This window comes from Bos mutus, chromosome 9 (genome assembly GCF_027580195.1).
Source record: "Bos mutus isolate GX-2022 chromosome 9, NWIPB_WYAK_1.1, whole genome shotgun sequence".
In the NCBI taxonomy this organism is placed as follows: Eukaryota; Metazoa; Chordata; class Mammalia; order Artiodactyla; family Bovidae; genus Bos; species Bos mutus.
In genome coordinates, this window is record NC_091625.1 from 91551977 (window position 1) to 91569235 (window position 17259).

Sequence of the window (17259 nt, forward strand, 5' to 3'; positions counted from 1 at the left end):
CCTACAAGTTGTATTTTGCCTTTTGTATAAAACCCCAAATAAAGGTTTGTCTTCCTTCAAATTGGCTGAATTCCAGCGGCTGGTGGACCAGTGCCAGCATGTGGAATCCAAAGCAACAGCTGAGGTGTCCACAAGCACTCTGAAACATTAAATGCACTTGGGCTCACGAGTGTACCTTCATGACACTGCACAGAGACGGGGTTTTCACTGCCCAGGGGGCTCTGAATCTGGTGGAAGGCATAGACTGCTCGGAGCTGTGGAGATGGAAGCTGCAGTGCTTGTCAACTTATTTTTAAAGGAAAAAAAAAAAAAAAAGATCTCGCTTTAAAAATAGCCCTTAAGTGTACAGAATAAGTAGCAATCTGTCCTAGGTCAGTGGAAAAAAAAAATACTGGTTTGTTTTGCTCTATGAATTTTGTGAATGGTATGTTGTAGGTTCTAAAATGTCTTGTAGGTCTTCATAGAACCATTCAACTTCAGCTTCTTCAGCGTTACTGGTTGGGGCATAGACTTGGATTACTGTGATATTGAATGGTTTGCTTGGAAATGAACAGAGATCATTCTGTTGTTTTTGATCTCCATTCTGAAGGAGATCAGCCCTGGGATTTCTTTGGAAGGAATGATGCTAAAGCTGAAACTCCAGTACTTTGGCCACCTCATTCGAAGAGTTGACTCATTGGAAAAGACTCTGACGCTGGGAGGGATTGGGGGCAGGAGGAGAAGGGGATGACAGAGGATGAGATGGCTGGACGGCATGACTGACTCGATGGACGTGAGTCTGAGTGAACTCCGGGAGTTGGTAATGGACAGGGAGGCCTGGCGTGCTGCGATTCATGGGGTCGCAAAGAGTCAGACACGACTGAGCGACTGAACTGAACTGAACTGATGGTGTAGGTTTGGATAGTACTGTTTTGTGGCTTTATGAATTATTTGATATAGACGCTGAGAAAGTGAGTTTCAATCTGTCTTGTGGGTCTGCAGGTGAACGTGCCTTTAAAGTCAGACTCCATTGCATTTTGACTCCATGTTCTTCTTTGGTCTGTGGCTGGGGCCCTTCTGGCAGCCCAGTAAGCTCCCTTTGTGGGATTCGTCACCAAGCGATGATGCTGAGTCCTTGTTGACAGCGGGTGCATGACCCACTGGTGCAGGTGGTTTTTTCCTGGAAGGATGTCATTAGGAGGGCTGTAGCAGTGGATCATCTGTAATTCCATTAAAACCTAAAGGAAGTGGAATTTACATCATCCTGCTGTGCTCTTCTAAGGGTCTTTTAATCCATCTGCTTGCAGCTAAAACTGATAAAGCCTTTAAGGCTTTTCTGGATGCCCGGAACCCCACCAAGCAGCACTCCTCCACGCTGGAGTCTTACCTCATCAAGCCAGTTCAGAGGGTGCTCAAGTACCCGCTGCTGCTCAAGGAGCTGGTGTCCCTGACGGACCACGAGAGCGAGGAGCACTATCATCTGACGGGTAAGAAGCGGGGGCCGAGGGGGGACCTGACAGCTGCCTGGTGTCACATTCGGAATGCTTCTCAGCATCGTGATTATTCACCTTTAGGTACCATTTAGTGTGTGCAAATAGCTAGGCATTATGGCCACCCCTGTAGATGGGCACAGCATTTCCAATTATCTCATTGGAATAGCCCTTTGGAGGGACGATTCCATTTTCAAAGAACATAATTTAAGCTCAGGGAGTTGAAATAAATTGCTTCAGGTCACGTGTCTAACAAATAGTGCTGCCAGGACCTGTGCCCGGGCCTGTTCCCCCACAACTTTGTGAGGTTCTGTGTTGTTTACTGATCCATTCTGCTGTGTGAGGCTCCACCTTGTGGACAGCTGCCAGTGGAGACTGAACTCCCAAGGACAGATGAAGCTTTACCAGCTGACGCCGATGTGTCGTCTTCGTAACCTCAGAAATGATCAGCCTAAGTTTGTCAAATACACAGGGCCCCTCACTTTGATAGTAATTAGAGTGGAAGGACTGATGCTGAAGCTCCAATCCTTTGGCCACCTGATGAGAAGAGATGACTCATTGGAAAAGACCCTGATGCTGGGAAAGATTGAAGGCAGGAGGAGAAGGGGATGACTGAGGATGAGATGGCTGGATGGCATCACCGACTCAACAGACATGAGCTTGAGCAATCTGCAGGAGATAGTAAAAGATTGGGAAGCCTAGCGTGCTGCAGTCCATGGGGTTTCAGAGTCTGGTACAACTTAGTAACTGAACAGCAATGAGTATCCCTTAAAGAGATGCTGTTTGGAGAGTAAAAGGGATTTGTTCTCCATGTGTCAGAACTAGGAGATCCAGTTAAGCTGCACATAATAAGCACATGGAGAGGGAAACAAACTTACTAGTAAATATTAGTATTACTGAATAGCAAACAGTGCAGTGTAAATGAAACGGTTTTTCTGTGACAAGCATATTGTATCATAAGGATAAACTTTTTGGTTTGAAAGTTAAAACTTATAAATGATACAAATTATGATTAGGATTCAATTGCTGTGTGAATAGTTCACTTTGCACTGAGGTGGTCTTTAAAAGGGGTCTGTTAAAAAAAATTGCCTGCTTAAAGTCCCTCTTCTAAAGATGGAATTAAAATCCTGAATCAGAAGAACAAGATATGAAAAATAGTTTGGAGGTGACTTGAAATTTTGCTTTTTGACCTTGACAGAAATCACTTTGTCCCTCACATGCTCATGTATAAAGTTCAAATTAACACCAAACATAAATGCAAACAGTTGCTCTGGAAAGGGGATATTTATGGAGGCTTTTGTAAGTTCTTGTTCAAGAACTGTCATTGATCACTATTCCAGTTAAGTGGTCCGGGAGGAGGGCAAAATTTAAGAGCAGGTATCCTATGGCTAATCAGCCTTGGGTTTAATTCTGGCTCCTCCTCATGTCTGGCAAAAAACCCCTTTGCACCTGAATTTTCTCATCTGTAAAATGGGATCAATAATAGGTCCTATTCTGATTGCACTGCTGTGGGGATTAAATGAGATGCCTCATGTAAATCACCTAGGAGAATATGCCAGATAGAAAGTGTCCATAGGTGGGAGCTGTTATTGTTAGTGATGCTTTTTACTTGTACTCTGCCTCATTTCAAGGAGAATTTGAGGTGGAAGATAATTTTGCTGTTCTTCATTATAACTAGATTACCATAGGCTATTTAAGCCCTATCTGAATGATGCTACTGTTAGTTAAGAACTGGTCTCGAATTCTGGCTTGAATCTTAAGGTTTTTTATTATTGCTGTTGGGTAGGATTTCAAACAAATCAAAACTGTAAAACAAATTATGACTGCGTATCTTGCAGAAGCACTAAAGGCAATGGAAAAAGTAGCCAGCCACATCAATGAGATGCAGAAGATATATGAAGATTATGGGACCGTATTTGACCAGCTTGTAGCAGAGCAGAGTGGAACAGAGAAGGAGGTCAGTAGGACTTTCGGATTCCGAGAGGCTGAATGCCTGTGACCGTGGGTCTGGAGGTGACCTCCAGGCCAGGCCACCCAGTTAGGGCTTTCCTACAGGAGAAATTGCCTAAAATTTTCTTTTTGATCCTAATGCTTATTATAAGATTTAGGTGTAAATATAACATAAAATTGACTGCATTGGCCTAAAGGCGTAATCATCTGTTCTGTTAATAACTACTGTACCCAGAGAACTAGTTCTTAGCTCGTATCCGTACCTCTTCCTCCTCTTCCTGTGGAGCGTGAGGTCAGGACAAATCCCAGAGGCTAGACTATAAATGGAGAGCTGGGGCTGTGGGAGGGGAGGGGAGGGATAAAGGCAGTGGGAGTCAGCGTGTGGGAAGAGAATTGAAGGCTTTTCCTTTTTTTCCCTTTTCTAACCTCAAGTATTGGTGGCTACCTCCTTACTTATAAAAGCAGTTTAAGTGGAATTTGACAATTTCCCTACTTTTCTTCTCTGGCTGGATTACCAAATTTAGCATCTTGAGCTTTAAAAAGTCTACACATAAGGAGCAATGTAGTTTAAGTAGAAAAAGGCAAGAACAGGAAACGTTTTTTTTTTTTTAATTACAGTCAGTTTCAATGTTGGTACCTCTTTTATTAGCAGGCCTCACCTGGTTTCAAAGGCACTTGGGATGAACTTTGACCCTGGGGTGGGAGGAATGTCATCCCACAGGTCACAGTGTGTGTGCCTTGGGGCAAAATGCCTTCACCTTTATTTTTCAGTGTGGTGCTTAGCTCATGTTTTCAAACCTGCTATTTAAGGCCCTGTGTTCATGGGAACCATAAAAATGGAACATACCTGAGTTTTAGCAATGACCATATGTGTGTGATCCCTCTCTCCTGAGCCACCCCCGCCCCCCGCCCCTGGATTTCCATGTCTCCTTGATCTTGTTTTTACCATTCAGGTCACAGAACTTTCAATGGGGGAGCTTCTGATGCACTCTACAGTGTCCTGGTTGAATCCATTTCTGTCTCTAGGAAAAGCCAGAAAGGACCTTGAACTCACAGTATTTGGTTAGTATTCCATTCACAAGAATGTAAACTTGAGGGGCTGGCAAGAATGAAGAACCTCCTAAACCCACAAACTCCTGATTTCCAGAAGGACTTAGAGTCACTGCGCTAATGGCTTTGACTTCACATGGGCAGCTTCCAGCTCTTTAGAAGCCTTGCCCTGTACACACACGACCTTCTCCTCCCTTCTGCTGCTTGGTTTGGTGGATCTGGCCAAGTGTTACAGGAACAGAGCTCCTGGGTCTATTTTTGAAATCTGCCATCTTAGTTTGCTGCACTTCAAAATGTCTTAATTCCCACTGAGAGCTGGGAGAGGGGGCATAGACTGTGAGTTCTCATTGAGATGAACCCCATGTCCTCAGCTTCTGATAAAACACGAATTCAAAAAACAAAATGCCAGGATCTCGTTCAAACAATAGCTTTTAAATAAGCAAGTACTTGTGCATGATTCAAATATGAACAGAAGGAAGTACTATTTATTCTCCCGTGTGTCAGCATTGTGGAATCTTGAAGAGCTTTGTGCTATTAAAATACTCAGCTTCAGTTCAATGTTAGGAGAGTGTGTATTAAATAATGACATTTCTTTCTCTTCTCTTTAGTTTTTAAGAGAGCTGTCATATTGGTTTATAAAGAAAACTGCAAACTGAAAAAGAAATTGGTAAGACATGAATTAACTTTGGTTAAAGCAAACTTTTTGAACTGTACCTTCCTGTTACTGAACTGGGAAGCCTGCTAAGGACCAAGGCCTGGCCAACTGATGTGGCTTATTCCTGGGGTAACTGAGCGAATCAGATACTTGGGGTATTTCTTATTCTCCCCATCAAAGCTGTCTGTCTGAAAAGATGGACATAAATACCCGTGCTGGGGGCCTACCTAGAAAAGCAGCTTTTCTGTCTCTAAAAATGACCCATGTCTGCTCCATAGAAGTCAGTCTATATAATTTTGGTTTCTCTTTAGAGGTGGTAACATGAGATCATAGAAGGCTTGCTTGTCATTATTGCTTAGAAGCCTAGGACTTCTGCTCCCCAAACCACAACGCTGCCCTGTCCGCAGCCCATCGAGAGCTTCCTCAGAGCTGGGGCTCACCTGACCCGATTCCCTTCTGTACCCCGAGCCCCACACAGCGGCGCGTCTGCACCAGGGAGAGCGCCCAGTTCCCGCCTTGCGCACATGTACCCTGGGAGCCAGCTTGCTCTAACCTGCTCTTGGGGGGTTTTCACCTTACAGCCCTCAAATTCCCGGCCTGCACACAGCAATGCTGACCTGGATCCGTTTAAGTTCCGCTGGTTGATCCCCATATCCGCGCTTCAAGTCAGACTGGGAAATACAGCAGGTAATGGTTGCATGTTGTACAAATGCCAGAAAAAAGACATCTTCAGGGAATTTTCAAACTATGGAATGAAAAAGGAGGAGGAAAGAACCTGGGGATAATTTCTGGTATTTTACAGGCAAGGAAAATGAGGACGAGAGACTGTTGTGATGTCTCTTTACAGGCTTTGGAGGAAGTAAATGCTAGAGGATGACTTTTCTTTGCTAAATACTTCTCTTCATTGTTTTCTTATTTTCACTGTTTATGGTTTTCAACATTTTCCTAATATCTAACATTTCTAGTTATTCTAATAATTTTAGGGTAATATCTATCCCTAAAATTTGTTAAAAAACACAGGTCCACAAATTCTTACAAATTTGAAATACCAGAAAATTCCTTAAGATTCAGCAGTATTACAAGTGATACAGAAAAAAATTTTCCATGCAAAATGTTCAGAGATCCTTCTAGAATAACCCTGTTCCGGTGCCAGTGCCACTGGTGATGGAAAAGACCACCAGGCTGAGGCCCGCGGTGACGGTCTGGGTCCCTGTTCGGTTTTTGCGGGAAGTACTCACGTTTCCGGAACCATGACTAAGTGTGGTGCTGGCTGCCTTTACCTAAAGTGCCTGAGCACACTCCTTCCAAGGGATGAGGCTGAAAAATGGGGTTCACTTACCTCTTCCCCAGAGATGGGATCCAGAGGTAGGGTAGAAGCACCAAGGTGGATGGGAAATGTCAGCACAAAATGTACAAAAAGTAACTAAAACACATTTAACTTTTTTAACTATTGTGGAAGTCATACACAGAATTGAGCCCCAGAAGAAAATGAGGAGAGTCAGAATTGGGAATACTGAACTCTCTAGATTGTGGGTTTAAAGTTTCATGGGTGTCCTTTATCACAGCATCTTTGGCAGAGTTGCAGCCCCTGGTTTCTTTTTACACAGGGACAGAAAATAATTCCTTATGGGAGCTGATCCACACCAAGTCAGAAATAGAAGGACGGCCAGAGACCATCTTTCAGTTGTGCTGCAGGTATTGCTCCCTTCCAAAAATGAAAGCCAATGGGAATAAGATAGAATGATAGTCTCTTAAAAATGGGTTTATTTTTGGTGCCCTCTTGAATTTTGATGACTTCAGGATCACACCCACCCTCTCCAAACTGGCAACTGCGGCTCTAGTAGAATAATACATTGATTAAATATACATCCAAATCTTAGTGCCTGCAGGAAGTTCAAGAACCATCAATCCTCACTCCTTTTGTAAGCGACAAGAGGCCGCGGCATACAGAGGCTGGGCAACTTGCTGTCAGTCTGCCCTCATGTACCACGGGAGGGCAGGAGACAAGGGCAAGCTGGGTGAGACAGCAGAAACAACCAGTGTTTTCTCTCCCCTCTAGTGACAATGAAAGCAAAACCAACATCGTCAAGGTGATTCGATCTATTCTGAGGGAAAATTTCAGGCGTCACATAAAGTGTGAATTACCCCTGGAGAAAACATGTAAGGATCGCCTGGTACCCCTTAAGAACCGTGTTCCTGTCTCAGCCAAATTAGGTGAGAACTTGTCTAGCCTTGGGTGTACTCGGGAGACTATGATAAACTTCTCTGCAAGCATGTATGCTCTTCGAACAGGGCAGCCAGTCATCACTTTGTAGATGATCTGCAGTAGCTTTCTAAGCTGTAAACCAGACCCCAACACACAGGATGGATGAGGTGGTCACTGCCATGCTGTTTCTTTTAAGAAACCTACAACACGCCCCTCCCCACTTTGTGAAGCACAACCACCCCCACCCTCGTCTCCACTGGCTGACAGTCTGCACTTACCATCTTCTCTCGTCCACTGAAATGTACCAGAGTCGAGGGACTTGTTTCTGCTCATTGTCATGTTCCAGTGCTCGCAACAGTGCAAAGCCTCTAGAGAAGGTCAATTCTAAGTGAATAAAGGTCAAAAAGTCGAATATACCCACTCTCAGTAAACCCACTGTATAGATAAACTTTCAGCTTTCTATATAACTATTTCGTTAATATCATTGATCTAGTTTTTAGTCTTGCAAAATGTATCTCTCATTTTTGGTAGTTTGACCACTTCAGATTTACCATATATTTTCTATTTTTTCCTCCACTGGCAAAATAAGCTACAGCCATCAAAAATATACTATTGTCTGCAGAAACACAATTGAACTCCCCCTCTTCCTTTCAACCCAAGAGAAAGGAGTTAAACACAAATACACGTGTGTGCAACTCAATATTCTTGTTAAATCTCAAAGTTGAGAAATCCAACAGACAGTTCTCATGAGAAAAAGAGCATTTTCCAATCTTTACCTGAGCAACAGTGGAAATAAACAGGTGAGAAGGTGGGCAGAGAAATAATGTAATCTTAGTTCTGAAACTACAAAGTACTTTAGTAAAAGAAAGGAACCTAGATTTTATTAGCCACTAACTTTTAAATTTATTCATTAGTAAAATAAGAATCCTAGCCCTTATGACACTTTATAACTTATTCTATCTCAGTAATTAAGTTCTGATAACTTATCATCCAAAAATGCCAAATTCCCCAACTTAAAATTTCAATTACACATAAGTAAAAAATGTCCATATTTGCAGTATCTACATTTTTTTTTTTTGCTCAAGTCCCAGGACAGTTAGTAATTTAAGTGAGATGAAAAAATTTTAATTAAGATGTTAACTCTCATAACCTCCAAGGCCAACGTTACACATTGTGGAAACAGTTCCTCTGTCATAAGGGAACGTGTGCTTTTCTCGTTGCAGCTTCATCCAGGTCCTTAAAAGTCCTTAAGAATTCCTCCAGCAGCGAGTGGCCGGGGGAGCCGGGCAAGGGCAGCTCCCTGGACTCGGACGAGGGCAGCCTGAGCAGCAGCACCCAGAGCAGCGGCTGCCCCCCTGCCGGAAGGGGGCAGGATACCCAGCAGCACCCCCACGCGGGCCTGGCCGACTTCTCCGACAGTCTCATCAAAGAGAGCGACATTCTGAGCGACGACGAGGACGACTACCCCCAGGCTCGGAGGCAGGGCAGCCCCACCAAAGACATCGAGATCCAGTTCCAGAGACTGAGGATCTCTGAGGACCCTGATGCTCACCCGGCTGAAGAGCCGCCCAGCAAGGACGGGCAGCCCAAGCTGGTGCGGGGGCACTTCTGCGCCATCAAACGCAAGGCCAACAGCACCAAGCGGGACAGGGGCACCCTGCTGAAGGCGCAGACACGTCACCAGTCCCTGGACAGTCATCCTGGAAACGCCAACCTTGATCTCAGCTCTGTCCTTGAGCGAGAATTCAGCGTCCAGAGCTTAACATCGGTTGTCAACGAAGAGTGCTTTTATGAAACAGAGAGCCATGGAAAGTCCTAGCACAGTCCAACCCAGATACGGCTTACATTGCTGGTTTCACTTTTAAACTGGTGGCAAAATGAAAATTGCAGAAACACTATTCATTATTAGGTTTTGTGCAGGATACATTTTCCCACAAATAGTTGTAAAGACTTAAGTTATTTTAATTTATTGTGGATCAGAAAACTAGCTTAAACTGGTCAGAATTTGTAAATTACTTAGTTTATATCCCTTTTGAGCAGGTATCAAAATGATTTAGAATCCTTAAGATGAATGCATTCTAATTTATGTAGAAAAAGGTGGGGAAGTTGTGATTAATAGCTTTTAAAAGGTCATTTTTTCTCCAATACTTTCAGCTATTAGGTTTCACTTTATTTAAAGCATATTTAAATTATTTTAATGTGGGTTAGGGGTACAATGTGCAGATACTTCATTTTTGTAAGGTTGTAATAGATGCTGTTTATACTAAACATGTCACATCTATGCAGTATATATATGTATATTAAAGCTTGTACTCTATCTTACTTGATATTTATTCTCTTTACCAAGCTGTAAAAGGGGAGTAAGTCACAGTCGTGCGCACACATGAGAAGTTCAGCACCTGGCAGGCTGGCAGCCCCTTGAGTAGCAGCTACAGTCTGCAGCTCTGCTTGTCATCCTCTTTTTTTGACTTTTGCCTGAGTTCTTCTCTGAAATTGTAAGCAAAGAGGTGTGGGTCTTCATCACACATTTTTCGGTACACATCGCAGAGGCTCTTAAAATGTGAGACAGTGAGTTGGGTAGGTCGGAGAGTCGGGTCCACATCTGCCAACTCTAACAGTTTTCCCGTGCTTTCTAATCGCCGAGCTTCAGGGAATAACATTCTGAAAGAAGAGGAAAAAAATCAGAATTTCATTTTAATTCTACAAACGATGCTGCTCCTTCTCTCCTCCTTTGAAAACGGCATGGTTCCAACAACATTAGGGAGTGGAAGAAGAGCCTCTGCAGAGACCTGCGGGCCCCAAGCCCGTGGAGGAGGCTCTGCTTACACCACCGGCAACAGGTATGAACCACCACTGAGGGCAGAGCTAATCTGCCCACGTGAGAAGAGAGCTCTAAAGCCAAATCAGTACGTGCATCTCTAAGGGAAATTTATCATATGCTCAGCTGCATTCTCAGAGAAATACAAGTTTGTGCCTCACATTTTAAATATAAAAATTGCGTATTATTTCTGGTGCATTTTTGATTCTCTGTCACTTGAATTTACCAGCCTAAAGTTAGAAAACATGTGAAAATAGAAAGTTATTTTCCTCTTTAAGATAACTGAAGCATCTTTAAAATTGACTCAAGTATAAACTGTAAATTTCATCTATCAATCAGATTATTGTTTTAAAATGAATAGTGAAACTGACTGAAATATTGCAAAGCTACACCTGGATTCTGTTTTCTTCTCTCAAGTCTCAGAGGTTCAACAGAACTTGTCTCAAAGGGCTTGGAAGACGTCGTGGCAAGAGACGACAGAGTTTTCTTACAGGCTGATGGTCTTCTCAACTAGGAATGCCAGGTCCCCACATTTTCAGGGTGAGTTGACTGCGTTCAGTTTCATGGCAAGCAGGGGTCTGATCATAATTTCTGTGATCTGAGACTGCCGTGTGGTGTGATGTGACTGAGGGTCACCAAAAAGTCAAAGACAGTCACAAGACTTGGTCCATCTCAGCACAGGGGACGGCGGTGTGATGTGAAAGGAGCTCATTACTTAGCTGCGGGTTGTCTTGGAGATGCCAGGGCCAACTCTGGGCTCAGGCCAGTTCCAGGACTGCTACACGTAGGATGTACTTTGTGATTTTTTTTTCCCTCCCTGACCCTGTGTGACCTCCAGCTTGCATCCAACTTGTGGCAGTGCATCCTGGCTGTGGCGGGGGGGGGGGGAGGGCGGGGAGCTGGGGTGAACCAGAGGGATGCCTTCACTTATTGGTACCAGGACAGCCAGCAGCATCACCAACTAGAGAAGTAGTAGCATGAACACTGGCCTAACTCCAATGGCAGGCTGGGGATTCTACCTGTCCTGTCAGATCCTCAAGGGTGGGTCTGTGGATTCCAATGGTTTCAGGAGGCAGCTGTCCAGCTGGGCCTGAAGTAATTTCACATGCTAAGGGGACTCTTCACAGAACCAGAATGAGAGAACTGAAATGGAGCTAGCTAATCTTAGAAAATAATGTGTTCCAAGTCGCTTCAGTCATGTCTGACTCTTTGCAACCCCATGGACTGGAGCCTGCCAGGCTCCTCTGTCCATGGGATTCTCTAGGCAAGAATACTGGAGTGGGCTGCCATGCCCTCCTCTAGGGAATCCTTCTGGCCCAGGGCTCGAACCTATGTCTCTCTACATCTGCATTGGCAGGCAGGTTCTTTACCACTAGCGCCACCTGGGAAGCCCTAGAAAATAGTATGTGCCTCTAAAGCTAAACTGATGTAAAGAACTACAGTTGACTGTATTAGGTGGATATCTTAAAAACACACATTTGCTTTGCTGCCTCCTTAGACTATGTTGGGCCTAGTCACATGTTTTCCTGACTGTCACTGGCTATCAAGCATCACTGGTGACCTTGAGGCCTTTCAGGCTCACACACAGGAGCTCTCTGTTAATAAAAACAGATACACACGGATCTCACGGATACGCCAGACGTTTTTCTGGCTACTCAGAAGTTATCTTTGCTTCCTAATTTTAAACATGTCCTTAAAATCTTCAAGATATAGCAACCTGATGGAAAGAGGGCATTAAAAAACCCACTTAGTGTGTGATAGGAGATACACATATTTGGTCTCTGTCCTGAGACAGAGCTTCTAAAATCTTTGGAATTTCCTGTGTAAGGGGTGACAGGAACATCGTTTGTTATTCATAACAAGCCCCTTTTGATCATATCTGAATTCTGTGCGAATGAGGTGATTCTTGGTGGCCCCTGGAAAGCATCAGGCTAGGGGACTCAATTATATGACTGAAGGATGCACCTACCACTGCTCGTCTGAGGAGGGAAGAGCTGGAAAACTGAGCTTGATCGCCAGTGGCCAATGCTTTACTCAGTCCTGGTGGGTAATGAACTTCATAAAACCCCCAAATAATAGGGTTAGGAGAGCTTCGAGGCTGGTGGACACACGAGGTGCTGGGAAGGAAGAAACCTCGAGAGGGCATCCCGCCCCCAAACCATGTCCTGGACCTCTCCTCCAACTTTGGCAGTTCCTGAGTTATAGCTTTTAAAACCAATACATGAAAGTAAGTGTACTATGAGCCATTCTAGCAGATTGCTGAGGCTGAAGATGGACGAGATCATGGAAACTGCCGATTTACAGCCAGTCAGAAAATATCAGCAGCAACCTGGGACTTGCCACTAGTGTCTGCGTTAATGCCAGGCAGTGAGTTATCAGACTTGAATTAAATTGCACGACACCCAGGTGGTGGTCAGAGAATTAGGGAATCTTCTCGCGTTGGAGAAAACACCACATGTGTAGTGGCAGAAGTGTCAAGAGTAACAACAGCTCAGATGGTTTGAGTCCTGAGTGAAATGATGACCGCCCAGTACAGCCTCACTGCAAACTGTGTGATGTCAGTTTTAGTTTGTACTTATGACCAAACCAAACAGAACCTCCCGGTGGCATATGCGGTTAAGACAACGTTTTGCTTTCTCCTCAGTGGCTGTTAAGTTTGTTCATCACAGGATCTGAACTAAGAGTAACATTTACGGCAGTTTGAACAACTGTAAAAACATCAGTTCCTAATCTTGGAAGGTGATTGAGGAGTTTGTAAAAAGTGCTACCAAGCAGGAAAAAGCATTCTTACCCGAGCCCTCGATGGCAGTATTTCCTTCGGAACTGAAAGGCATTCTGAACCACCTTCTCCACCAGCTTGAAGGGCTGCTCGATCCTGGGCCGGGTCAGGGGGGTGAAGTGCACCACCCCCGAGTCCACCTTCATCGTCAGAACACACACAGGATTTTACTGCCTGCTATAGTACATTAAACGGTTTATCTTCGTACAGCACAGGAGGATGGATCAGCAGGAGCACGGCAGATCTCCTCCAGGCATGTAAGACGCTACACTCGCCTCTGAGCTGCCGCAGGGAACTCCCAGTTGGCTGTATCTGTTCTGTAACGGCAGCCACTAGGCCTGTGCTTAATAGTCACTTAATTTCAGAATGTGGTTTTACAATGGCCATTTAAGATTAATCCAGGTAATCTTTAAAGTCTGTAGGCAGGTAACAGCATAAGAATATTTAGCTTTTGAATGAGTAAAAAATAAGCTGCAGCAGAAGTTCCGAGTGTAAGTCTGGACTTCAAAAGCCTGAGACATGGGAGCTGGGCCCCCAGGGACTACTCAGCACTGAACTCCCCATAAAGGGAATCGATTAAGACACCAATTCTTTCAGATATAGATACTGATTAATCAGCTGGATTGAATTTATGCTCGTCTGCATGGCCACATAACTTTCTGCTAACAACTTTAAACGTCCCACGAGGCAAAGGCAGGAACCAAATGTAATGGAAACCACCAAAAATACTACTGTTTAAGTGTTAAGCTACTACCAGCTGTTGAGATTCTTTATCAGAAAATAAAAATATCCCTATTCTAAAAATGGACTCACAGTGGTTCACAAGGATATATTCAAAACAACACTAGAAAAATACTGAAAGTAAAGACTAGGAGAGGAAATGGAGTCAAAGCAGCTATGACACACACACAAGCCTGACACAGATGTGGTCTGGGAAATGGGAAGTCTACTCGTAAGGGAAGTCTACTCGTAATTTACAAAAGCTTCAGGCTCTAAGGGATTATTGCTAAACCTGCTCCTTAGAACATCATACACTCTAAGAAAGTCCAACAATTTATGAAGTGTGGGCCGTATCACTACTTGTCAAAAGGAACCCTATGTTTTAAAACTCAAAGGGGTTATCGCATTCTCTCGGGAGGACATGCTCCTAAATATCCTTGTAGCTGCAAAATTATTCCTTCAAGTGGGCCTGTAATATATAAGGCAACTTTTGTTTGTTTTTAGGTTGGAGGAAAAGTATTTGCACGTGATGTGAGGATGTTTGGATAAGAAAGACCCAAGAAGACCAACCTGGATGGGCTTTCAGAGGCGCCAGAAGGGTTTCCCCTGCTGGGTGGGGTCTGAGCTGCCTGGAACCGCCCCGCTGACCTCCCCCATCACTGAGGCTGGCAAATGCTGAGAATGTTCTAAGCTGGAGAGTGAAAGCTGGCAATGGAGAGACTTTGCACCTGAAAATGCTCCCTAAAATGTCCATCTTCAGACTGTTTTAGTGACGATTATACACTTTGGGTGGAACAGTTATTCTCCCACTGCAGAGTGACTATCTCAATGTGCTTATTAAATTTGAATAGTTTTTTCAAGTTGTGCTCTGTGTGTTTCTCCAAGTTCACTAACAAGCACTTCCTAAGTTCTTGTTTTAGTGAACTTCTAAGTTCACTTTTAGCACTTTCAGCTAAAAGGCCAGGACTTTCCTTAGAGCTTCACAAAAACACCACGAAACAGGATCCAGGCGCCCCAGAGGGCCTGTGGTCAACACAGAGGAGAGAGGCACGGGACAGCACATGGGACTGGGGATCAAGTGAACTCAACTGTTCTAGACCGTTCTCTCAACTTTGCCCACCCTTTTCTCCCACCTGTGCTCACTGGCATTCCTGTCCTGACCGCTCATTCTGCCAACCCTCTATGACTCAGCCCCTTGAATCCTTTCCATCCAATCCTTCCAAATTAGTTCTGAAAGGATTCTTCCAGTCAGCAGCCTGCCAGTCTCCAGAGAAAATAATTTTTTATTAAACTGAGATAAAATTAAACCCTACCCAACCCTAAACCCACAAAATATTATCAAAACTCTAATGTTCAAATACTATTAAGACCAAAGGCACGAAAACAGGGATAGATGCATTCTCCTTCCAGTAAGAAACTGCCACTCCTAGAATCCTTGGATTTAAAAATTTGGCCTCATCTTTATTTGCCTGATTTTATGTCCGACTCTGTGCAACCCCATAGACGGCAGCCCACCAGGCTCCCCTGTCCCTAGGATTCTCCAGGCAAGAACACTGGACTGGGTTGCCATTTCCTTCTCCAATGCATGAAAGTGAAAAGTGAAAGTGAAGTCGCTCAGTCGTGTCCGACTCTTAGTGGCCCCATGGACTGCAGCCTACCAGGCTCCTCCATCCATGGGATTTTCCAGGCAAGAGTACTGGAGTGGGGTGCCACTGCCTTCTCTGTTTGAGATATAGCTAGTATTTACAAATACAGGCAATGTCTGTTTTTTATTTTTTAAAAAGTTTAAAACCCTGTATAAATATAGCAGCACTCCATATAAACTGTAGCAGTAGACTTCTAAAGTTTGAATTTAACTCTGATACCCAGTTAAGTTGGCTAATAGTATGTTTCAGATAAAAGGAAATCTCCACTCACAATCAAATACAGTCACTGTTTAGCAGAGGATCACAGAAAACTCAGGCAAAAAGGCTCTTCGGGGAACGTGTCCTGCTTCTCTGGGAGACCTACACCACCCTCTTTTCTACACCTGCCTCCAAACACACTTCTCGAATCACGCTGTAGGATGGAGCCCATTTTCTGTAGAACCACAGGGAAGCTACTTGGTAACTATGGTAATAGATTCAAAAATGCTTTTTACTTATAAATGAATGCTTATTTAAAATTACAACCATTAAATTTCCTTGCCTGAGTTTTAAGTTTGTTAAAGGGTTTGATTCCAAAAAAGAAGTCAGTGCATGGGCACTAGACGCAGCTAAAACTCCTGGATGAAACGCCGCCGTCCCGTTCCGAAATCAGCCGGTCAGTGTACTAAAATGACCTACTGAAACTTCAAACTAGAGCGTTTACAACGGTAAATATTTGCCTCTCCAACCCACCGCAAGGTCAATGCTGCACAAAGTGGAGGTTCTGCTTCTCAACATGAGCAGGCTGGAGGCCAGCGTGTCTAGGACGTGACTGGTTATGAGCTCAGAGCAGCACTTTGGCCTCACAGGAGAACTGGGGTAAGAAGCTATTAAATCTCAGACATTGCCAGCTCAGATCCTGAATCAACACGGTCCAGGGAACACTGAAGACTGTACAGCCCTGTTTCTTTGAGATGATCATCATAACATGTCAAAGAGCTCAATAACTACCCCCACGGAAAGGTACAGATAGAATATTGGCCATTATCTAAGAAAAGGTCTTCAACAGCTCCCATGGTGTTCGGGACCATTAAAGGATAAGCCACTGGAGAGGAAAAATGCTTAGGAAGTTACAGTTCACTTAGCCAAGATATGACCACAACTGGGAGAGGACGGAAGGAGTGATGCGAACAAAGGATGACTACAGGGAATAATGAGGCTCCAGAAACAACACAGGGATTCAACCTTCAAGGGAGGACTGTCTCAGATTCGTGTAGACGGCATGAAGGGTCCAGCGATCCTGAGGTAGGAGAGTCACGTTCGGCATCAGGTGAAATCAGAGTCGGGTGAGCGCCCTAAGGATGCTTGGTTCCTCCCTAACCAGTGCTGGCTCACTCCCTCAGGGTTCCCACGCCCACGTCTCCATCAGAACGTCCTGGGCCCTGCGGCTGCATCTGCCCCCAAGAAGGGGAGCGGTCACAGTCACTACTGCCTGTGATAGTATAGTTAAGCAGGTTGGAGAATGCTAGAGTGTTTTCCCTCTCTTTTCCTTCTTAGAATGATACAAAAAGAACAGATTTTAAACAGTCACAGTGTTTACTCTGGGAGCATAAGCATGTAAGAAGAGTGAGCGAGCTGAGGGCACGATAAGAAATAAGTCCAAGAGGCAGCCAAAGTGAGGGCAGAGGATGGAGAGGGCTTTTTACTGGGTATATCATGTAAATAAAAGTATGTATGTAAATTAGGCCTACCAGCAACAAGACATATGAGGGTTTCTTGGTCCCAAGGATGGGAACAATTTTGGGGAGATGAACGCTTAATTTTAAACAAATACAAGACGGACACCCAAAAAAGATGTCCTGTTCATTATAGGGGACTGGAATGCAAAAGTAGGAAGTCAAGAAACACCTGGAGTAACAGGCAAATTTGGCCTTGGAATACGGAATGAAGCAGGGCAAAGACTAATAGAGTTTTGCCAAGAAAATGC

The 17259-nt window shown here is 44.2% G+C and overlaps 2 protein-coding genes and 1 long non-coding RNA gene across 12 annotated transcripts in view; 2 read left to right on the plus strand and 1 right to left on the minus strand.

Annotated features, from left to right (window-relative positions):
• Positions 1-9149, plus strand: part of TIAM2 (TIAM Rac1 associated GEF 2) — a 240898-nt gene extending 231749 nt beyond the window's left edge. For all 10 annotated transcript variants that reach the window (XM_070376925.1, XM_070376920.1, XM_070376923.1 and 7 more), the window contains 8 exons: positions 1287-1466; positions 3308-3426; positions 4373-4481; positions 5078-5136; positions 5706-5811; positions 6732-6819; positions 7184-7338; positions 8554-9149. In XM_070376925.1, coding sequence (XP_070233026.1) covers positions 1287-1466; positions 3308-3426; positions 4373-4481; positions 5078-5136; positions 5706-5811; positions 6732-6819; positions 7184-7338; positions 8554-9149 — 1412 coding nt within the window. The remainder of the gene's footprint in view (positions 1-1286; positions 1467-3307; positions 3427-4372; positions 4482-5077; positions 5137-5705; positions 5812-6731; positions 6820-7183; positions 7339-8553) is intronic.
• An 8-nt stretch (positions 9150-9157) lies between these two features.
• TFB1M (transcription factor B1, mitochondrial) overlaps positions 9158-17259 on the minus strand; it is a 66046-nt gene continuing 57944 nt past the window's right edge. Inside the window, exons 6-7 of the mRNA XM_005891552.3 lie at positions 12940-13067; positions 9158-9991 (exon numbers count right to left, since the gene is read on the minus strand). Of these exons, the coding sequence (XP_005891614.1) occupies positions 9760-9991; positions 12940-13067 (360 nt within the window). The 3' untranslated portion in view covers positions 9158-9759. The remainder of the gene's footprint in view (positions 9992-12939; positions 13068-17259) is intronic.
• Positions 9989-14925, plus strand: LOC138989183 (uncharacterized). Its single transcript, XR_011465430.1, has 3 exons — positions 9989-10170; positions 10566-10688; positions 14152-14925. It is a non-coding gene; the product is annotated as an uncharacterized lncRNA (long non-coding RNA).